Source organism: Heteronotia binoei, chromosome 4 (assembly GCF_032191835.1).
Source record: "Heteronotia binoei isolate CCM8104 ecotype False Entrance Well chromosome 4, APGP_CSIRO_Hbin_v1, whole genome shotgun sequence".
Lineage (NCBI taxonomy): Eukaryota > Metazoa > Chordata > Lepidosauria > Squamata > Gekkonidae > Heteronotia > Heteronotia binoei.
In genome coordinates, this window is record NC_083226.1 from 103633333 (window position 1) to 103657939 (window position 24607).

The window sequence follows — 24607 nt, forward strand, 5'->3', positions numbered from 1 at the left end:
GGCTTAGGTATCGTTTGATCTCGGCTTTGCTTCCCGGCTTCTGACTCTCGGCTCTGTTTCCCGGCTCCCCGGCTCCTGACTCTCGGCTTCCCTGACCAAGCTTCCGTCTCACCCTCCAGCCTGCCTGTTTACGTTATCAATCAACTGGACTGTTTTACGACCACTCCCTGTGCTTCGCCTGGGCTGTCTGCGAGAGGTCCTGGCCCGTTGCCAGGACGATAGCAGCCGCAGCTTCGTGTCAGAGACTCGGGCCGTGACATCACCAAGGAAATCCAGGGTTGCTATGCAGAGGCAGGCAAAAGACTGCTGGTCACCCTCCCTGACTAGGGTTGCCATATCTAGCTGGGACCTCATCGGGACACCCCACCCCAACTCTGCGTCGCGTTGCCCAGAAAGTAACGGGAAGGCAGTTGGGTGACCGTTAATTTGTTTACCTGAGGCACGCGCCGTGGCTGCTCCCCCGTGACGTTCTAAAGGGGGTCTCGCGCCTCCTCTCAAACTGCCTGAAGAGTGTACGCTGCTGCCGCAGCTCCCGCTGCCACTGCTGCTACTTCAAATGCCGGTTTCAAAGTGGGAGGGGCGGGGGGGAGAAAATGAGCCGAACTCTCCTTAGTTGTCCTCATCCTCCCCCTCCTCCTGGCTTTGGCACATATGTAGAAGAAGCAAGCATTTCACCGGCTGGTGTTGCCAGGCTTTCTGCTCCTCCAAAAAAGCCGCTGAACGGGGTGGAGGGGGTGGGGCTGTGTCGAGAAGCCCAAGAGCGGTGCGAAAAGGCTGCTGGGGGCTGTAGTTTAGCATTTCAGTCAGTGTTCAAAGCGCTTTGCGCGGTGCAAATCAGGACAAAATTGGGTTTTGTCGGGATGTCGGGACAAGAAGGTCCATAACGGTGACGGTCCTGATATATCGGGACGGATGGCAACCCTATCCCTGACTCTTACTCCGCCTCCTGGTGCTGTAACTGTTCAGACATGTGGCAGCAACAGCAGCACTCCTTTTCCCCTTCGCTTCTCAACCCACTTCTGAGGCTGCGATGTCTTTCCCCGTGGCACATACAAGGCAGCCCAGTTGCTTCTCAATCAATATACTGGCCCTCCTCCTTCCTTCCTTCTCCCCTGGCAGCCCCATCCCTTCACCAGCAAACCACCGTGCGCCAGCTCTCACTAACCCCACTCATGGTCACTGTTTGGTGCAGCAGTTGCAGCTATGCTCTCCCCCATATGTAGTGGTTTCTCCAGTTCTCATTGCAGTTGGAGGCGGAGGGGGGGCACCATACCTCCCCTTTCTTTGCCTTTGCTGCCATTTCCCTCACACTGTTTTACCTCAGCTTCATAGTCCTGCCCCCTAACAATTTCTTTCCAATTTCTTGATAGTTTCAACCACACACATCTCGCCATATGTACCTGCTTGTCACCCCTGCCTTTCTGCCCTTGCACCAATTGCTCAGGCTGGAGAAGAGCCCTGGATTTACTGATTCTGTCCCCAAGCCATATGTTTGGCAGCCCTGCCCTACAATGTCACCATAAGTCAGTTGTGACTTGACAATACTTTACATACACATAGTGAAATGACTAATTTTAAAAACTTCAATGGCAGATATCTCATGCTTTATTGCAAACAGGTTTTGAAATTATGTTGAGTTTTAAAAGTAATTTTCCATTTGTCATAAAGGGTTCAGCATACCTAATTGTGAAGTTCCTGGGTGACAGAAGATTCAGCTCATAAACTGTAAATTTATACGTAAGCTGTTTCATAACCTGTTGCTCTTTTCCCCCTTTAAGTGAGGCTTAAATCCATAGATGCACATACTTTGAAAGAGCATGGATTAAGCAGGCTTATGCTCAGAGAAGACTAGTATGCTTTGTATGAAAGAAAGTATATTTTCATACGGAAGGCAGTTAACTATACTGTATCAAAACAATATGGATAACAAATCTAAGCGATTTATACTAAGTGTTGGAACATGAGGTTTATTAGAGTGAATGTGCTCAGACAGGAACTATCAGAGTACTTCAAAAATGTGAATAAGGCCTTTAAAATGTGAAAGTAATAGAAAAATAAATTATTTTGAATAAACAATTTTATTAGTAACATATGGTAGTAGAACTATAACTACAACTTATAAAAAGCTTAATATATATTAAGAAAAAGACCATCATTCTACCCCACATCTTACTTTCTCCCACCCCTCCCCCAATTACTTGACCCCCGCCAGTGTTATTTTCTTTAAAAAAACAGATATTAAAGGTACCCTTAACTATCAAGAAGAAAAACGAAACAAAAAAGAAACATAGGGAAGAAGAACCCCCTTCAAGAATTGTATTGTTATCTTAAAAATCTTAATCCTCAAAAATTGTCCAATGTCCTTTTATTTTCCACTCTTTCTCTACATATCTTCTGAATTTCTTCCACTCTTGGTTAAAAAGTTCTAAATCACAGTCTCTTAATTTTCTTGTTAATTTGTCCATTTCACTCCATGACATAACTTTCATAATCCAGTCCCATTTTTCTGGTATTTTTTCTTGCTTCCACAACTGCGCATACAATGTCCTAGCAGCTGAGAGCAAGTACCATATTAATGTTCTATCTTCTTTTGGAAATTTTTCCATTTGTAATCCCAGCAGAAAAGTCTCTGCCTCTTTATTGAATTCATATCCCAGGATCTTAGATATCTCTTGTTGAATCATTTGCCAAAACATTTTAGCTCTTTCACAAGTCCACCACATATGGTAGAAAGAACCTTCATGCTTTTTACATTTCCAGCACCTATCTGGCATCTTATTGTTCATCTTTGCTAATTTTTTTGGAGTCATATACCATCTATACATCATCTTAAAACAGTTCTCTTTAATACTATGACATGTTGCGAGTTTCATGGAATTTTTCCACAGATATTCCCAAGATTCCATCTTTATTTCTTTATTTACATTAATTGCCCATTTTATCATTTGAGATTTCACTACTTCATCTTCTGTAGCCCATTGTAAAAGTAATTTGTACACTTTTGAAATTAATTTCTCATTATCTCCAAGCAGAACTCTTTCCATTTCTGTTTGTTCTTTCCTTATTCCTTCAGCTTTGATATCATTCTCCATCAAACTTTTTATTTGTTGCATTTGAAACCAATCATATTTATAGTTTAGTTCTTCTGCAGTTTTCAATTCTATTTTCCCGCTTTGTATTTTTAGTAACTGGTTGTATGATAGTTGTTTTTCCTTGACTGTTTTGGCCGTTAACTTTATCACTTCAGCCGGCACTATCCATAAAGGTCTCCTCTCATCACCATATTTCTTGTACTTTATCCACACATTTAATAAGCTACTCCTTATATAATGGTGAGAGAAAAGACCGTCCATCTTCTTTTTTCCATAGTACAAATATGCATGCCAGCCGAATTTTTTTCCATGGCCTTCTAACATTAGAAGTTTTTTATTTAATAACGTTATCCATTCTTTTAACCATACTAAACAAATTGCTTCATGATACAGTTTCAAATCTGTGGCAGCTGAAAAAAAAGAGGGAAAATAAAATAATTAATAGAATTGTGATAGATGAAAGAGACGTAGTTACTCAAGAGGGAATAAAAAGAGAATTTTTTAAGTATTATGCCAAGCTGTTTAAAGGTGCTGAAGTAAAGAGAAAAAAGATAGATGAATATCTACAGAAAATAAAAATTGAGCCATTAACTGAGAATATGAGAAAAATTTTGAATGACCCAATTGAAAAAATAGAAATTGAGGCAGCAATCAACGTGATGAAAAATGATAAAGCTCCCGGGCCAGACGGTTATACAGCCAAGTATTTTAAAATGTTTAAAGATGAATTAATACCAAAATTACAGAAGCTGATGAATGCAATAAGAGTCAAAGGGAAGGTACCAAATACATGGAAAGAAGCTGTTATTTCTTTGATACCTAAAGAAGAAAGAGATGTTACAAATGTGAAAAATTACAGACCAATTTCACTTTTGAACAATGATTATAAAATATTTACAAGAATTCTGGCAGAACGTCTTAAGCAATATTTGATAAATTTTATAAAAGAGGACCAAGCCGGTTTTCTTCCCAAAAGACAAATAAGAGACAATATTAGAACTGTTGTAAATATTGTAGAATATTATGAAAGACATCCAGAAAAGGAAGTAGCGCTATTCTTTGCGGATGCAGAAAAAGCATTTGACAATTTAAATTGGGACTTTATGTTTGCAGTGATGGAAAAAATGGAGCTTGGAGAAAGTTTTATAAGAATGATAAAGGCAATATATTCTGAACAAAGTGCAAGGCTGTGCATCAACGCAGATCTTACAGATGAAATGAAAATTAGTAAAGGTACCAGACAAGGCTGCCCGCTTTCGCCATTGCTGTTTATAATGACTCTTGAAATTTTACTAATGCAGATTCAAGAAGAAAAAGATTTAGAAGGACTACAAATAAAAGGATTTACCTATAAATACAGAGCATTTGCAGATGATATAATGTTTATAAATGAAAATCCTTTACAAGTTACACCTTTGTTGTTAATGAGAATACAAGAGTTTGGGGAGTTGGTGGGACTTTATATAAACAAAGAAAAATCAAAAATCTTATGTAAGAATATGCAGAAAAATAGACAACAAGAACTACAAAGACTAACGGGTTGTGAAGTTACCTCTAAGGTAAAATACCTAGGGGTAGAGATAACAATGAAAAATATTGATTTGTTTAAGAACAATTATGAAAAGCTATGGCGTAAAATAGAAGAAGATATGCTAAAGTGGAACAAGCTCAATTTGTCACTGTTGGGTAGAATAGCTGCAGTAAAAATGAATATTTTACCAAGGATTATGTATCTGTTTCAAACCATCCCCATTGTGAAAGATGCTAAGCAATTTGATAAATGGCGAAGAAAAATTTCGGAATTCGTGTGGGCCGGGAGGAAACCTAGAATTAAAATGAAAGTCCTGATAGATGCGAAAGAGAGAGGTAGAAAAATAAATTATTAACTCAGTATTGGCGGGGATGCTGAAGGTTCCTTCAAATAAAGGCCAAACATTTAAAAATAATTCTGTTTTGTAACATGTTTTCTTACCTTTTATGCTTCTACATAACAAGGCATACAGCATGTTTTTGTATTGAACTTTAACCTGATGTGTTTCCACCATCAGCTTGTTAATTAGAACTTCATAATTTGCAATTGTGCTTGTAACAGACTCTAAACCAAAAACCTGTCGGCAAAACAACTACAAAACACTGCAAATATTACAAAATATTGTATCTATTCATAAGTACTTGATGTCATGAAATTATTTCACATATGATGACTCACTGGCACCTTCAATTGAGCACCATACATGGAGCCTTCAGCTCCACTCTGATTTCAAGACAAACTGTGCTAGACCTGGGGATTGCCTGTGGATTTTTTGAAAGAGGTGTAGAATCTACCCTGATTTCAAGACGAACTATATATGCGCCTTTAATGAGCTATATGTAATGTTGGAATGTTGAAAGCTGAAGGCTCCATGTACAGTGCTCAATTGAAGGTGCCAGTGAGTCATCATATGTGAAATAATTTCATGACATCAAGTGCTTACGAATAGATACAATATTTTGCAATATTTGCAGTGTTTTGTGGTTGTTTTGCCAACAGGTTTTTGGTTTAGTTCTTCATAATAACAATAAACTTCCCTTTATTCAATACATGCGACAGACAAACAGCACCAAAAGCAGACATTAAATTTAATTTAGCAGTTGGAGTAGAAATATTTTTATTTTCATGTAAGCCTTAATCTTCAAAATGTTCTAAACCTTTTGAAAACAAAAACTGTCAATCACAGAAGTCTGAGGGTTGCAAAAGAATGCCTTGATTTGATGAAGCTAACATGATTCCTCCGTATACTGGAATTCGTTATCTGTTATTCTTTTTCCAGGGTGTAGAAAGACAGATGCCAAGTTTTGTTTTTTAGAAAGCTAAATCATGGGACTTAACTGTGGAGAGGTTTGGATTCAGTTTCTATTAGCTTCATACAGAGATCTGTTGTGCTCTGATTTGTATAGTGTTCTTTTTGTGGGAGGGGATTTGCAATAGTGTACAGATCCAGGTGGGAAGCGGTGTTGGTCTGAAGCAATAGAACAAAGTTAGAGTCCAGTGGCACCTTTAAGACCAACAAAGTTTTATTCAGTCTCAGTTAACTTCCCATGATTAGAAAGGATTCTCTTATGCATTTATCTCCTATTTTGACATATTTATTACTTTTATGTTGTTCTTTCTTAATTAAATGCATACAGCTGTTGACCCTGTACACTAAATTTGTTATTCCTGTTTAGTCTCTGCGTACTTTACCGTATCTTCATGTTATATGCTAATTTGCTATTCAGCCTCTGTCTATGAGTTTGAATGGGTTGCTTCCATTTCATTATATCTGAAGAAGTGTGCATGCACACAAAAGGTTATACCTTGAATTAAACGTTGTCGGTCTTAGAGGTGCCACTAGATTCTAACTTTGTAATAGTATAGTTTCTCTCTTCTGACAACTGCTTATGAGCAAAGTTACCATGATACATCCATGTAGCTTTCCCATTTTCATGAGGTTCCACATTAATTTCATGGTTTGGGGGAAGAACACATATGGGATCCACAAAAGGGGTTGAATTCTACCAACTTTTTTGTTCAATGTAGACCTGTTGTCTCCCCCCCCCCCCCACTTACAACCTCCGTCTCACATGCCTTTTGTCCATGCCAATCCTGTAGCCTTTTTGTTGGTCAAGGAGAAACCCCTCCCCCACTTTTTACCAGTGGAAAAAAACTGATTGGATAGTAGGTTGGATCCCACAGAACTTATCTGTTTGTCCAATAGCTTTTGCAAAAGTGGAAACACAAGTCAATTCAAGTAGTTCTTGCACTAAGTCAGCTTGACTATCTTGTCTTGCACCCGGAAAAGTAAGAGGGAGGCCTTTAATGTATGAATGAACATTGTTAATAATAAGTTTTACTCTCACGTTACAAATCAACTGAAGCAAGGACTGATTACGCTTCATGTGATAATATTTCCTAAGTCCTTTTTTTCTCCCAGAAAATGAATGAGGGTCATATTATTTTTGAGGCTGGAGTTCTTCGACTGGAGCTCCCAATTTATAATTTGGCCATAAAAATCCATTGCGTGAGAGAGACCTGGCTAGGGGCTGTGGCACTGGTAGAAAGGCAAGGGTTCTAAGTCTTCCTCTCCCATACAGTGTAGTATCTGACTTGTTTCTGACAAGTTCTTGACGCAGTCCTCAAAGAAGGTCATTTTTTGTCGGGTGGCATGTGATGAGTAGAGGAGTGAAACCCCTTATCCCATGCATATGTTTCACTCTCAAGAGAAGAAGCTGTTTGTAAGCTAAGTGTTTACTTGAATTAAGGATCTAAGATGAAAAACCACTTTGGGGAAAATGAATGGAAGCATGGGAAATTTGTTTGGTAAAATCATGATGAAATGCTTGTTCAATTAACGGTATTGTACCCCCCCAAAAGAGAGAACATAACAACACAGATGAACATGTTATAATTCGTGGGAAGGCAACTAACATTGGGAAAATCTTATAAATGATAGTATGAATTAATTCAGCTTTGTTTACAATTTGTATTGCAAAAATACTCTTCTGTAGCTTATTCCTGGAAGAAATAATCCATCAAAGAACATTTGCCATGTGTCTTATTTATGGAGACAAATTTAAATTCTATTGGATTTCTTGAATACAAATGTATGAACTAAATTTTGACGGCATGAGTGTCAGAAAATGAAATCCTTTAAGCGTGTGTATGCATTTACATGTATACATTTAAAATTATTTTTCAGGGTGAAAACAAATCTGAATATTTTCTAGGATTAACCCCTGTTGGAGTGGTTGTCTATAAGAATAAAAAACAAGTTGGGAAATATTTCTGGTAAGTGAAGTCTGTCAGTTTAGTCCATGTAGTAGTAATGTGGCAGCTGAAGGTCACTTATGCTGGTGGAAGAGGAGATTTTTGCCTCCTCTTTCCATTGCAGAACCCCCATGTTGCATGCCAGGGCTTTTGCTGAATTTCAGGAGCAGTGTTTGAGGGAGGAGGATGGAGGAAGGAAAGTTTAATTTTGCATGCAAAATTGTGGTTCACTGGATATAAACTTTAGTGTATATTTATATATTTATTGTAAATATGATTGATAATATAACATTATGAAATGAGCTGGAAGGAATAGTTTCCTTCTCACCTAATGATTTGTATGCCAGTATTTTTTCCTCTAATGGCTAGTCAGTGTAGATACACTGCCTCAATGATAAACATACTTCCATTAAAGTTTAATTAGCAGCCATTTTTTAGAGTACATTCAGAAGAAAGCATCTATATTGTTTCTGACTATTGGTCTACTTTTGGTCTCAAAGATATGACCCTTTGAATTCCTTCTTTGATTCAAACAGTTTTGACAAGTATCAGCGAGTGGCAAATATCCTTTTTTTGTGAAGTATGGTTGACCCAGAGTTCCATGCCTCCTTGGATTAAATAGATTATTTGGATTTTGTTCACTTTATCTCTCATATGGATGATCTTATTGGAAAAGTCCAAACTATTGTCCCTGGTTGTCTAACTATGGATTGTACTTGAAAAGAGGTTTTTAAATGATTGAAGCTGCTATTTTGGTCTACTACTAGTTTTATAAAATTTCATTATTACAGAAGCTGCCTTGAAAGAGTTGGGAGGCATAAATATTTTAAATCTGCACTGCCTGATAATACTGCTTGTCAGTTCTTCCTAGCTAGATTTGTGCATTTCATAATAAGCATACTTACTATAAAACCTTTATCTATTCCAAATGCTCTTTTAAAATAGTTTAATCTTTACGAATATTTTCTGTTTTTCTAACATGTAGGCCTAGAATTACAAAGGTCCACTTCAAGGAAACTCAGTTTGAACTCAGAGTCCTAGGAAAAGATGTAAGTCTTTTTTTTTGGGGGGGGGGGGGTGCTATAGTTGAAAATAAAGCTTATAACATTTATTTAATGTATTTTATCCTGCCCTTCCTCCAAGGAGCTCTGAGTGATGTAAATCAGTCTCCCCTCCACAGAACCATGTGAAGTAGCTTAGGCTGAAACAGAACGATTTCGCACTCACCCTTACTCCGCTCTCATGTCCGTCTTCTCCGTGCGGTGTCCTCCTGATTTCCCACTATTTGCGCTGAGGCTGCAGCAAACATTGCGGTTTTTGCACAGCAAACAGAAACTGCTAAAAAACAGTTTCCGTTTGCTGCACAAAACCCGCGATGTTTGCTGCAACCCAGATGCAAATAATGGGAAATGGGAGGATGCCGTGCAGAGAAGATGAATGTGAGGGCAGAGTAAGGTGAGTGCAAATCGGAGAGAGAGACTGACCTAAGGAACTGTTTATGAGAGTAGAGATGTGAACCTAAGTTTAAATGTGTCTAAGTGATAATGACAGGAAAGCAACCTTTCCATTTATATTTTCTTTATTTTGGATTGCAGCTTCTGAGATAATGACAGGAAAAGTATTAAGAAGAAGTAGGGGTATAAAACAGGCTGGATTGAAAACCAGTTTTTTCTAGCCATTTTTGTAAGGTACTTTTATACTCACCTTAAGAGGGTATCTGAAAAAATGCCCATCTCAACCTAAATTGCATCTTGATAGATTATGTTATTGTTCTTCAAGCGTTCCCTTTGTGTTATATTCCCTCTAAGAGTTGCTTTTCTTAAATGAAATTATAGCTTGTTTGGTTGAGAGATTAAGTTTGGTTTTCTAAGCAGGTTTAAAAATTAATTATTACTAAATAACTCAAGTGCTTTTGCAGTGTTGAGAACAGAAGTTTTAATTAGGAATAAAAGGGCAGAGTTGTATTTATTTATTTTTACAGCGTTCCTGCTCAAAAAAGCAAATAGGTACTTGACATATATCTTGTGGTAAATGAACCACTCATAAATTTTTGCATCCAAATAATGGCAGCCATACTACCTTTAGGCTCTTTATTTCTTGCTTTAGTCTCCATTTCAGGTGGGATGACTAACACATGTAAAGTCAGTAGACATGTGAAGTCAGTAGACCTGCATCATGGGGCTTTGGTGAAGCATTTAGTCCTGCCACTGTCTGGGAGGGTAGGCACCCTCTTGTTCTTTCTGTGCTAATCACTGCTAGTCAGAGAGCCAGTTTGGTGTTGTGGTTAAGTGAGCAGACTTTTATCTGGAAGAACTGGGTTTGATTCCCCACTCATCCATATGCAGCTGCTGGAATGGCCTTGGGTCAGCCATAGCTCTCTTGCTGTCCTTGAAAGGGCAGCTTCTGAGGGAGCCTCTCAGCCCCATCTACCTCACAGAGTGTCTGTTGTGGGGGGGAGAAGATATAGGAGATTGTAAACCGCTCTGAGTCTCTGATTCAGAGAGAAGGGCAGGATATAAATCTGCAGTCATCTTCTTGTTCTTCTAGTCTAAACATTAAAGGCAGCAGAGTCATTACTCGTGGCACAATCCAAACCAGTATGTTTTACCTCTACAGAGCTAAATCACCTTTGGAAAGAGATGTTACTTGATACATGTCTATTTGTTCCTAGCCATTATAGTGTATAAAATAGAGACAGGGCCAAATAAGTTGTCAAAAAGATGTAGGTGACATTTGAGTAATGCAAGCTATTGTGCAAATTTTAGAATTTCATAGCTGGAATTCAAAGATTAGTGAAGGTGTACCCAAGTGATTAGGCATGCCAAGTAAAATTGTTGGCACTTTTCTTCCTTTAAATAACAAGCAGCTCGGGGTGAAACTAGAACAAGACAGCAGGAGCTTTGTGACTGGATGTCTTCCGATTCTTCTGTTTGTCCAACAGAAAAAAATGTATAAAGGCCAATATATTTTCTCCTAGTAGGCTGATAACTCCAAGGAGTCTTGATGATTTGCATCAGACCAACAACATGGGTAGGAAAGGGCTAGCTCCTTCTCTGCTGCCACAACCCTAATCCCAATCACTTACCTCTGCATTGGCTGCTGTAAGCTTTTTTTTTTTTTTTTAAACAACAGGTCAGTTTGCTGATTTCCTGCTATAATGTCTAAACTGGCCCCCCATTTCAGAAAACTGTGTGAAATGCAAATCTAGTTATGTGGTTCTTTGGGTTCTGGTGTATATTGGCAAATGCTTATTGAAATAATTGTTTTAGGCTTATGTTCATTAAAACAAGGCCTTAAACTAGAATCTTAGTAGTCTTGGTAATCGTTCCTATAGTATACCATGTTGGCTGCAATAAAGATAAACTCTTAGGGCTCTGTGGGGGAATTTCAAGCATTTTTCTGGACATCAGTCCATGTCCTTGTCTCCACCTGTACACTACTGACTGTTTTTGAAGCTTCCAGAGGTACAAAACAGGCTGTCATATACTTTTATGGATTATAGAAAAATTAGGCATTTGTGTATTTTATGTATTGTGATTGATAGAAAGTCCTTACCCCAACAAGTAAAAATACTCCTATGTGTAATGACTAGCTTACATCAGTCCTAGGAGTGTGTTCTTTTCAAGTTTTCAGTGAATTTAATTGACCATGACAGAAGGCATATATGTTTCATGCGCATTGCATTTCTCTACTTTTTTGAATTCTTTAACTTATCCAGTGATGGATGTGTGGTTTCATAGAGGAAAAAATGACATTCTTCACTGTCACCATTGTTTGTTGCATACACATTTCATAATGAACTGCAAATATTATTTTTTAAAATGCCAGTTTAGGAAAGTTTCTTATTATGTAAATATTGTTCAGTACTTCAGTGACTTAACTAGTATTTCCTTTTTTTGGTACTGCCTTGATCCACCAAAAATTTGGGATCAGTTGTTTTGTTTTAATCTGAATGTCTGTGTCAGAAAAGGCATGTCTTTTGTTTGCATTGGAGAGGTGATGGAAGTGTTTGTTTGCTTCCCAGTGAATGAAACCTGGAGAAAAAAGATAATTGCACTAATATTCACATTTCAAGGGACATGATTTTTCCAGTTCTTACCCTAGTTCTGAAAATTATAATGAAGTGGCCCTTGGGGCTAATGTTGATTAGCTACATCCATTTTAATTATTCACAGAACATATCGGGCCAGTAGTTACAACACTGTTGTAACTCCACAGGTTGACATGACAGAAGGATCAGTTCTCACATGCCCAAACTGTGAAATGCAAATTGTTTGTCAGAAGAATCCTTCTCAATCCTTTAACTTTTTTTTAAAATTTCAGTGTAATGAAACCTCCTTCTTTTTTGAAGCACACAGCAAAACAGCATGCAAAAATTTATGGAAGTGCTGTGTAGAACACCATACATTCTTCAGGTTAGTAAGCTATATATGTCAAACTGTGTTCTGGTATGATTACAGAAGACAAATATATTTAATGGGGGGAAGGGTCTTTAGAACTTCAGGCCACATGCTTACTTTTAGCAAAATCTTCTGAATCAGCCTGGCTTAATTTTATACATAGAACTGTCATTTGGCTTCTTTATACTAGATCCAAAGACTCAGGGAAGGAAAGTAGCAGTTCTGTAAATGGTAGTTCTAAAAATACTTGTACAAGAGTTCACACATTGCCAAAATAGATTCCATAGCAACTTTCCAAGCAAAGGCTTTTGCAGAAGCACTTTTTCACCACTTTTCTAGTGCAATGCATGTTATAAAACAGCACTTTCAGAAGAAGACACCTTCTGGTTAAGACATGGAAGGACACTTTACTTTGCCCTTTCCCCCTTTTTGCTAAAGGCTATGATGAACACTAAGACACAAGAATAATGAATGGAGAGAAGGAAAAAATGTTAGCAGAGATGGCAGGAAAGTACTAGAAAGTACTAGACTCAGTGAATGAGTCTTTCTTTTCAAGAGAATATAAGGAACGTGTAGATGTTGACAGCTTTCTTATAGCAGTTGTTAAGCATATTCATATTTATGGCATGGGCCAAATTCTCTTAATATTTAGTGCTGCAAAATTTAAAATGTGGGTTTTCTTTAAGCATTTTATTACAAAACTCACTCTATAAGTTGAACCTGAGTAGCAAGTAAACAATGTTCACTGAAGTTGAGCCTGCATTCTATACAGGAGGGGAAAAACTTAATTTCATCTTAATATAATAGTACCATGGGCTTTGGTCCATCTGATTAATTTTCCTCCCAGCTTCAGACACATGGTTTGCATATGTACTGCCTTCATGTAGCAGGGACTCATGCACAAAACATGTCCTTAGTAATACTTAGACGTTGCAGCATACTTACTTCTGTGTGTTGATGTGGTCATTTGAAAGTTATTTTTAAAATCTCTTACTACTGTAACTTAGCCTGTCAGTTTCCTGGCATGTACACTGCAATCAGTGGACTGTGCAGTGCACAAGTTTCCCACTTCATCCTCCTGCTGCAGCCCACAGACTCTCAGTGGAACCTCAGGAAAAGCACAGGAGCAAATTGGAGGACTGCAGTGGGAGCCTGTTGTGTGTTTGGGGGGTGGGGCGGGGTGTTAAGTGCCATCAAGTTGCTTCTGAATTATGGCAACCCTATGAATTAATGATCTCCAAAACTTCCTATTGTTAACACCCTTGCTCAGGTCTTGTAAGCTGAGGACTATGGCTTCCTTGACTGAATCAATACATCTCATGTTGAGTCTTCCTCCTTTCCTGCTGCCTTCAACTTTTCCTAGCATTATTTGTCTTTTCCAGTGACTCTTGTCTTCTCATAATGTGACCAAAGTATGGTAGCTTCAGTTTAGTCGTTTTAGCTTCAAAGGAGAGTTCAGGCTTGATTTGATATAGAACCAATTTATTTGTCTTTTTGGTTGTCTAACTTTCACACGCATACATGGTAATGTGGGATACTATGGTATAAATTAACTTGATCTTGGTTGCCAGCAACATCTAACTAACATCTTACACTAAAGAATCTTTTCCAAACTCTTCATGGATGCCCTTTGTTGGTCTTTCTTTTGGTTGATGAGGGCACCAAGGAATAGAAAATCTTTAACTACTTCAGTTTCTTCATTGTCAACTTTAAAGTTGTATAATTCCTCAGTAATCACTACTTTTATCGTCTTGATGTTCAGCTGTAATCCTGTTTGGCACTTTCTGCTCTAACCTTTATGAAGTGTCATTTCACATCTTCACTATTTTCTGCTGGTAATATGGTTTCATCTGTATATCTCAAATTGTTAATGTTCCTTTATCCAGTATTTTCTCAACCTTCATCTAAATGTAATCCTGCTTTTCTTACATGTTCTGCATATAGATTGAAGAGATAGGTATTTAAAATACATCCCTTGTGCCAGCCTTTGCCAGTTGGAAACCATTCTGTTTTTTCATATACTATCCTGACAGTGGCCTCTTGTCCAGAGTATAGGTTGCTCATCAAACCAGTAAGATGTTGTGGCACACCTATTTCTTTAAAAACCAGTCATAACCTTTCATGATCCACACAGTCAAAAGCTCTGCTGTACTTCTTGAAACAAAAGCTAATTTTCTTCTGAAATTCTCTTAGTTGCTGAAGCCACCAACATAAATTTGCAATATGATCTCTACTGCCTCTACCTTTTCTGAATCTAGCTTGAATAGCTAGCATTTCTTGTTCCATATCTGGTAACAATCAATGTTGTAAGATTTTGACCATTACTTTAGTTGCATAAGAAATTAATGTGATGGTCCAATAGTTGCAACAATTGTTGATGTCTCCTTTTTAGAACTGGAATGTAGATTCAGCGTTTCTCATCTGTGGGCCATTGTTTTGTTTTCTGTATTTGTTGACATGTTCTTGTTAAGATTGTGATGAACTCTGTTTCTGTAGTTTTGAATAGCTCTATTGATATCCTATCTTCTTCTTGTGATTTGTTTCCCCCAGTTGTTTTCAGTGGAGCTTTCACTTCACAAAATTGTAGGTTTTTCTCCAAAAGTCTAATATCTTCTGTATAATTCTTAATTGTATTGTTCCCATCTTTTCTTTGTTTTATCCTGTTTTGTTAATGTATTTCCATGTTGATTTTTCAGCACTTAGATTGCTTTTTATTATTACCAATAATAATTTAATAACTATTACTAAATTATTATATTGATATATAATATAATATAATAATAATTTACTACTACTACTCTGGGTCAGCTGGACAGTTCCCCAGCATAACAAGGTTTTTTATTAGGTTTCCAGGTGTTTTCTGGTTTTTTATTTTAGCTTTCTTGCATATGCTTTATTTTATTTCCATTCCTTTCCTATCCTCTTAGTAATCTATCTACAAATCTGGGCATTGTATGGTAGTTTTAATTCTAAATTACACCTGTCCCGTTGCTCCACCTCTGTTCAATGTTAGTTGATGTTACAGACCTAATTCTGGGGTGTATGTACTCTTTTCCAGGTCAGGTCTGTTACAAGTGTTGCTTATATTAGACAGTCTATTGGGAGATTTAAAATGCTAATTCCTGTACCAGGAAAGAATGCAGCAAATCCAAAGAAGCACATTTGTAATCCCAGTTCCTAACATATGCCTATAAACACCCAATTTTGGAACTTTTAAGAGATGAATTTTTGGGTTGCCCATCTTCTGTGGAATTGAAAGTGTCCAGTCTCCATAGGAGACAATATGTAGCTGAAATTCTGTATACAGGTACATGTACATAAATCCTATTGATTTCTGTGGAACACAGAAGTGTGCAGGACTGCAGTCTTTCGGCACAGTTCAGACAATGTTTTGGTCCTACTGAGACACCCTTTGATTCCCACAATTTTGAACACTGAATATTTATGCTGTTATTATGGAACCTACCATCAGATCTCACAGAGTGGGCAAAGAGCTTCATGTTTCAGAAGAGGGATTTGTATGGTCCCCTGGTGACACACTATGTGGTCATTTGTATCAGTATGCCTTGGCCCTGTTCCAGGGAAATCTGGTTATGCTTGAGTCTTAACATCCACGAGACTTAAATTAGTTGGCATCAGCAGAACTGAAGCATAATGTAACTTCTTCCATATTAGGACCTTGGGTTTTAAAAGAAATGCAGTGGCCATTTTCTCCTTGCTGTAGATTTTTTGGGTCCACAGAATCTTTAGCATTACAAACTTGTGTGGAGGAATGAGTTGTAAAAAGGTAATTTAATGAACAGCAGCTTGCATATAAACCATGTTCACATGGCAAATGTATTATGTGCATTTACCAAATCACTTTCTTTTTTTAAAAAACATACAGAATGCCTGAAAATGTGTCTAATTCTGTATCAAGAAAACTTGGCAAGCTTGGATCCCTTGGTTATAAGCATCGGTATAGGTAACGCAGTTTATTATCACTTCAGATGTTTATATGAATCCTTTGCTCAGGTGTATGTTTTAGTGATCATATAACCTCTCTTTTCTAAATAGTTGTGGAAGTGTACATAATGTTTGCATAATATACACTCAACACATCTTTGGGTGAAATTAATCATCATAGTAGCAGATCCATGAATGTTAACTTGAGTCTGCGCTGGGTGTTCCGTCTTCCACTACAATATATTTTCTTTCTTTTTTGTTTTGGACTGTCTCATCATAGGGTTTTTGAGGTAAGAGATGATCAGAAGTGGTTTACCATTGTGTTTTTCTGCACAGCATTAACCAGAGTTAGTTGAAGTGGAACTGCTGTTGTTTACAAAAGATCCTCTGCTAGTGTCACCTTCCAAATTCCTGCACCTTCATCACTTTGCAACTGTCCATTCTCTTCTGATCCCTGAAGGGGGGGGGGGTGGATGTATCTTAGTCTGGTGTCTTAGCTGTGACCATTCTGCCTTGAGTGACTAAATTCCTTATGGTGTTTCTCTCCACTTCTTGGACACACAAAGACCCCATCATCACATTAAGGTGTACATTTGGGGAGGGGGACAGGACCTGATGCATCTCACATTTCAAAAAATACATGAGGTAGGTGGGGCCTGATTTATAGTGCAAAATGTAGGGATTCTGAAGCCTACATGTAACATATGGCTGTGCTATCATATCTAGTTGGGAAGCATGCATGCGAGCACACATGCACTTATGTGCACAAAATCTAACACATGGATATTTATGGAGGAAGTGGGACATCAGTGCCACTGCCAATGCAGAGGTCTTTCTGAGAAGGAATGAAATATTGCCAGTAAACGTGCACTGTTGCATTGGTGTCAGCTGAAAGAGCCTAGAGGTGTCGCTGTAATTCAGAAGCACTTATTTCTACTGTGGAACCTGGATATTTTTAAAAAGCTTAAAGATCCAACTGAGGAAGTAGGAGAAGTTTCTGTGGCAAAAAGGACAGAGAAGGTAGGTCTGATATATTCCCAGTCTTTTTAGGGAAAACTCTGAGTCACTGCTTCTGGTTTGGTCTGATGGGAGTCCTAGCAGTTTCCCCAAGTTCCTTCCTGATCTATGCGTTGAGGCCCTCCATTACTAAGCAAGTACCTCACATCTGCAGCCATAAAATAAACCCTGAGACTTCATAACTTGCAGGGCCGAACTGATTATTGATCTTTTATCCTGTTCCTCTAAACAGCTTAGGTCAGCCATATGTAGATCTCTGCTTCTTAAATGTAACCTCATAACAACACTCTGAGGTATATTAGGCTGACATAGTGACTGGCCCAAGGCCATCCAGTTAGTTTAAAGACTGAGTAAGCATTCAGACATTAGTTTCCTAAATCCCTACTTGCTTCCAGCAAGACTTGTAGTGATCTCTGTATGTGCTTTTCATATAATTTTTCATGGGGAAGTGTATCCTGCTGAATGTTTCATTAAGGGAAGGGTACCAAGAATTAATACAGTTGAGAGTAGAGTCTCTCGTTCATTGTCCTTGCTAGCTAAAAACTGAAATAAAATATAAAATCTATCAAAACTATCGTGGTACCTTCTTGCCGGTGTATAAAAGACACAGTTAAGTATACATGCTTGCTCTGATAAAATCTTCATGTGTTTTTGGGAAATCTAACTTTTCTTCTTGGCACTCTGTTGGTAAAATAGCACCTCTCCCATTTAGATCTGTTGGTAAAATAGCACCTCTCCCATTGAGATAAGTTAGCCAGTAGTTACATTTTTTGTAAATAAAATATAATTGCTGTTCACACATTAGACAAATCCATCTGGATGTTTCTCAGTCTTTTAACTAGGAATTATCATTAGCAAAGATTTGTATTTTGCATCATGAATAGTTGCTAAAGAACAAAGCTTGACAAGTCCATGCATTTTGCTTTTGTTAAACATGACATAGAGGGTTTAGTGAATCTTGCTATGTGAGAATTGAAAAAACATTAGCTAGATAAGAAATGGGTTCTTTTAAAATGGCTTTGGCCACCAAATGAGAAGGGAGCACTCACTGGAGAAGACCCTGATGCTGGGAAAGACAGAAGGCAAAAGAAGAAAGGGACAGCAAAAGATGAGATGGCTGGATAGCATTACTGATGTAACTAACATTCATTTGAGCAGACTTCAGAGGATGGTGGAAGACAGGAGGGCCTGTCATGACTTGGTCCATGGGGTCGCAAAGAGTCGGACTTGACTGTGCAACTGAACAACAACAAAAAGTACAACTTACAGAATATAACGGTTGTTGCTTGAAACTTGAAATTCTAATATACACTGGCTCCAGTTTTCTTCCCCAAAAGTGCTGAGCCATCTATAGTTTTTGTAACCAATTTGTAAATAAGTGTCTGCATTTTCATATTGGGAATCAAATGAATAACTACAATGACTAGAATACAAATTAGTTCAGACCTTGGTTTCTTCCACATTTTCTGCTTAGAACTGATACGCTGCAGAATAAAAGTACTAGTTGAGTTTAATTTATTGAACAATAAATGTGCAGGGTCACAATTTATTGCATGAGATCTAGATAACATCCTTAAACAAATGCTTTTCCTTTGGTTATATCATGTGTTTTTTTCACTTGAGGAATAATTGTTCAATAATAGAAGGGAATAATGGAGAATAATATTTTTTTAGCTAGTAGGGCTAATGTGAATTAGAATATGTTAGAGGAATACGGTTGCATAAATATCATTGTCATTTATTTTTCAGTCTGTGCAAATGTTGAATGCTATTTTATAAGAATAAATACTTAAGGAAATTAATTCAGGAAACACAACAAAACCAATTGTATATTCATAAGACTTGCACAACATAGGTTTGTGTTATAAGGTCACTGTTTCCATGGCTGTATAAACAGAAAAAATATTTTGTATGTGATCTTGAACAATTCCTTCATTATACCTTTGGCAAATTACCGACTAAAGGAAATTATCTTAAATGTTTTCCAGCCAAATGAAGTTTGCTCTCCCTCACAAGAGAGAGAGACCAATTTCCCACAAAACTTGGGCCTCGCTCTCACGTTCGTCTTCTCAGCAGGGCTTCCTTCCCATTTCACACTATCTGCCCCGGGGCTGCAGCAAGTGTTGCCGTTTTCACCTAGCGAACAGAAACTAGTTTTTAGTGGTTTCTGTTCGCTGCGCGAAAACGCCAACGCTTGCTGCAGCTCTGGGGCAGATAGTGTGAAATCGGAAGGAAGCCCTGCTGAGAAGATGAAAGTGAGAGTGGCATAAGGTGAATGGCAAATCGGTCAGAGAGATTGATATTGTATGCCAGTCATGTAAAGCAGGGGTGTCAAATGTCCTGCCCACGGGCCTGATCTATCCCCCAAAGGGCTCCAACTGGACCTGCCAGAAACTGGCCATCGTCTGCTTCCTTCTCATTCACTTGCTTCCTTCGGTCACCATTTTTCTTTCTCTCCTGTGATGAGGCAGTCGAGCAAAGCAGCCTCTACTTCTTTCCCTCTTTCCCCCTCCCTCTTCCCAAAGGGAGGAGGAATCTCAGCTAATGGAGGAGCTTGGCTCTGTAGCTCTGCTGTGTGATTGAGATAGCTTGGGTGCCAGGCTTTCTCAATTGCCTAGCAGAGCTACTGAGCCAAACCTCTCTTCGTCTGTTGACTGAGGATCCTCCCCCTCCTCATCCCCTGGGGAGGAAAGGAACTAGGGAAAGTTTCCTTTGCCAGGTTCCCTCGATCCCACAGGAGAGATACAAAGAAAGCAGCTTTAACACCAGCAAAGTTTTATTCTAGGTATGAATTTTTGCCTTGCTACAGAGGGGGGGGGGTGGATTTGTTATGGGTGCAGCTGAGTTTTCCTTCCCCTTTATTCATGCGCTCATGCTCTCGTCTTTCTCAATAGGAAAACATGTGAACTATTTAGAAGAGGAATAGCAACAAGCCAGGATTAGACTGAGAGTGTGTGTCCAGACCCAAGTTTACCCAGCACATTTCCTTTTATTTTTCTATCACATTTTCCTTTGATTTCGTTTGATTGCTTCAGGATTTTGAACTTAGACTTCCCAGATAGTAGGCTGATACTGATCAGTATACATTGCTGTCTCTCTGTTCTTGCACTGCCTCATAGGAGTTGTAGCAATTTCTCTGGGGAAGACTATAGTTTTGCAGACAAACACATAGCCCTTAGTCTATGTCATGGTGCTTTCACTTGTTCTTGATCAGCACACAAAGCAGCTTATGTACAAAAGCTCACAATACCAGGCATTTCATGTTTCCTCTGGGTCTTAGGATCAAAGCATTGACCATGAGATTTCTGTAATGAACGTCAATAAATCAAGAGTAGGTTTGTGAACTTACAGATGCGTACCTGAACAACATCTGAACAGCATACTCAAGATAGCTACAGCTCAGATATTGTCTCCAGGGGTTTTTTTTGCAGTAATTCAGAGCAAGAGGTGTCAATTATCAGAGTCTGTTAAACAAAATATTGCATACATGCTGATGTTTTAAGCATGTTTTATTTTAAGTAAAAAATCATTAATTGTGTTTGTCTGTGCCCTTTATAAAATTATATCTGTGCTACCTGTATTACATTTTATGACACACGTGGCCCGGCCCAATAAGATCTCATTCATGTCAGATCCGACCCTCATACCAAATGAGTTAGACACCACTGAAAAGTCTATCATCTATTGGAAGGTTTCTGAAAGATCATTCATTGGTGTGCTTCTACCATCCATCACTCAAAACGTATTCAGATGGGGTACTGAGCTAGCCCCACAAAACAAGTAGTTTAAAGTGGTATGAAAGGCAGGATGGGGTAGAAAAGGGAGATGCCATATGTTTAATTGGGAACTAGGAGAGAGTAATGTTTTAATTAGGAACTAGGAGGCAATGGTTGTATTGTGATGAACCTTATTTTCATTTTACCATAGAAAAGCCGTCTTGACTGAAATTCAGGAGAAGACTGGCCATTGCATTGAACTTAAGTGAATGAATTTATCTTACTAAAATATAATAGATTTTTGAGTTCTGTTTTGCAAGGTTTCCATTTATTCATGAAATACATGTTGTTGCATGTTTTAGTGGGAGGACAGCTTTGCAAATGAACAGAGATATGTCCATTCAGCTTCCTCGACCTGACCAAACGGTTGAAAGAAGCCGCAGCAAGACTTATCCAAAAAGAATGGCAAAAACACAACAGACTGGTAAGTCAGAATGAACAGCCCCTATTTACACTGAGATTTAAGAAGATATAAATCGCAGCTAGTTAGAATCAGGGGCAAAACAAGTATCGATTATTGGTTTTACCTTCCATCCTTGTTCTTTCTCCAACCCCCTGTAAATCATCCTGAAATGTTATAGTAGCATCAAACTTCCATTAATTTGCTCATACCATATTTTTGTTCTGATGTAAATATTAAGTTAATTGAAGTAGAATGTTCTGACTTTTACCATTGATAGCAGGAGAATTGAGTTGGAAATTCTTTTGAAAACCACACCTGTTAAATCAAATGCCTAATTGGGAATAATTTCCCTTGCTATTTATTTACATGGTCATGTGAAAAGTGGAGCAATACTATGGTGAATTGTAAAACTATGGGAAGGGAAACTGAACAAGAAATCTTGAGAGGTTCTCTTTGCAGGATTGCTTATTAGAGCAGAGAGTATTAGAACAGAAGAACTAGGCAGCTGTACTGTAAGGAGTATTCTGTGCCATTTATGTTTCTTTGATGTCTAGCAGCATCAGTGCTTTGAGTGGCAGCTTTACTTCACTCTCTCGGTTTGGGAAGGGTGTGAGTTGCAGTTCAGTTAATCAGAAACGCAAACAATTTACACTAGATAAATGTGTCAGGAAGGCACTCCTTTTCTTACAGATTGTTACATTTTTCTGCAAGAGAAGAGAGTCCTGGCAACACCTTGTTTTACTTTGAAATTTGGTAGCATAACATTGGTATATAGGGTGTATGTTTTCAGCTTGGTTGCGGAGTGTTTTTACTTTGCTTCTATTTTCAGTTTAAACTGGAAACTACTTCCTACCTTGCCTGGGGGCATTTCTGCCAAATTTTGCTAAAACACTTTTTATATTTACTGATGTCTTTTGATGCAGTCTGCAAAGCAGAAGGGAGAAATTTTTAAAATAAAACATACATTCCCATCAGTATAGGATATAAATGGATAAGCAGCTTGCAGCATGTGGGTGGTACAAGTGACAAAAACAGCAGGATTGTGTGGAACTTCTGAACCTGTGTAGGAGGGCTATGGCCTTGGCTATGGCATAAACAAGCCTAGAAGTCAGCTACTTTCTCTTCAGTGCTGTGCTACTGTTTCTTGGCATGCTTGCTCAATAGCCTAGAAGAGACATAATGAACTTGTAATTAGCTAAACCAGAACAGCAGAAGCAAAATGTTTATTAGGTTCCTGATGGACTCTTATATATGACTTAAATTGTCCAGCCTAAGCAAGTCAAAAACACCCCAAGACCATAGAGTTGTGTTATCTCATATTTGGGACTTGATTTCCAAGAGATCAGCCACCTCTTATAAAGATGGCTTTAAAGCTGGGAAACTTGTTGAAAGATATCATGGGAAACAGTCTTTGTTCCAGAGACAGCAAAGCTCAATGGACCCTCTGTAACCCACACAGTATAACTTTACACTGTGGTAAACAGCTCTCAGTCTTGCTGGCTTTTAAACAAAGGAATCTAGATAATCCTGTAGTTCGCAGAATAGCGGTGTAAATAATTTATTGTGCTCAGCTCCCTCAAGCAGCTTCCTTTATTGTATTTCTCAGGTGAAAAAATTGTTTATATAATTATTATACTCATAACATCATAAGTGTAATGATTCTACAAGCACACAGTGCTAGAAGTACTGAAAATTTTATTGGACTAAAAGCAGGGCCTTTCCTGGACTCTGCTTGAACAGCCAACAACCAGCAGAGGAAGTGAAACCAAACTACAGCACAGGCTTTTCGACCCTAAGGGGCCTGGGAAAAATAAACAAACAGTTCAATAAGGGAACGTTACTAACTTCACAACTTGTCACAGTGGAACAATAAGATCATCAGTAGTTCCCTTTTGAGAGCTCCTACTTATTCTCCATTTCCTTTGGCAGGACTAAACTATTTATGCTTTGATGTATTGCATACATGAATAATAAAGAGGATTAGGGTTGCCAAGTCCAATTCAAGAAATATCTGGGGACTTTGGGGGTGGAGCCAGGAACAAGGGTGTGACAAGCATAATTGAACTCCAAGGGAGTTCTGGCCATCACATTTAAAGGGACAGCACACCTTTTTAAATGCCTTTCTTCCATAGGAAATAATGAAGGATAGGGGCACCATCTTTTGGGGCTCATAGAATTGGACCCCCTGGTCCAATCGTTCTGAAACTTGGGGGGTATTTTGGGGAGAGGTACTAGATGCTGTACTAAAAATTTGGTGCCTCTACCTCAAAACATAGCCCCCCCAGAGCCTCCAATACCCACGGATCAATTCCCCATTATTCCCTATAGGAATTGTTCTCCATAGGGAATAATAGTGCCCAGTAGACATTTCCCTCCCCCACACACGCTTTCTAAAAGGGGGGGCCTCCAAACCAGGGAATCCCCTGCCCCCTCCCTCTCTCTCACACACAAATACTTACTGGATCTTGTTCCTGCAGAACTTTACTTGATCTGAAAATGAAAGCAAAACAAAGGGAGGGGCCATTCTCCAAAGCCCTTCCTGTTTCCTGCTTCCTGCTCAGTCTTAAAGGCACATATTTTAAAAACGGACCTGCAGGAGCTCTAAAACTACATAGTGACTGGGGGGGGGGGCTTCCCCCGCCGGCCAGCTGGCTGGGGGCGGGGAGAAGCCTGTAAAAACGGGGGAACCCCCGCTGGGACCTGGGGATTGGGAAGCCTATAGAGGATAAACTAAAGGCATTGTTTTTCTGATACTCTCTGGCAGACTATAACACTTCTGATTTTAAAAAAATATTCTTCCTTGTGAGCAGTTATCTCAACTTTTGTTAATTTTTTTAACATGAGCAGTGGCCTTTTAAAATCTTTCCCTGTTGCTCAGTACATGGCTGTATATGAATCTGGAAATTCTCTTCTTTCCAGTGTGCAAAATATTTTTTGAGACTCGAAGCTGGTAATGTGCCCGTTCAGGATACCATTTAACAGGTTATTTGATTTCCTGCTCTTTTTATCAGTCAGTTCTCCACCCAAGCTTCCCCAAGCAACTACTTAGGGGGCAGCACAATGGAGAAACATGCCAGTGCTTTGGGTGTGGCTTACGCACAGTTGTCAGTGGTGCAGAAGTCAATTTCCTCCACAGTCTGACTGGCAGCAGAATTGGAGGCAGTTAGATGCACACTTTACATGGAGCA

At 38.7% G+C, this 24607-nt stretch overlaps 1 protein-coding gene across 1 annotated transcript in view; it reads left to right on the forward strand.

Annotated features, from left to right (window-relative positions):
* Positions 1–24607, forward strand: part of EPB41L4A (erythrocyte membrane protein band 4.1 like 4A) — a 213040-nt gene that overhangs the window by 144219 nt on the left and 44214 nt on the right. The window contains exons 9-14 of the mRNA XM_060235611.1: positions 7811–7899; positions 8864–8927; positions 12202–12293; positions 16165–16242; positions 21168–21221; positions 21319–21440. Coding sequence (XP_060091594.1) covers positions 7811–7899; positions 8864–8927; positions 12202–12293; positions 16165–16242; positions 21168–21221; positions 21319–21440 — 499 coding nt within the window. The remainder of the gene's footprint in view (positions 1–7810; positions 7900–8863; positions 8928–12201; positions 12294–16164; positions 16243–21167; positions 21222–21318; positions 21441–24607) is intronic.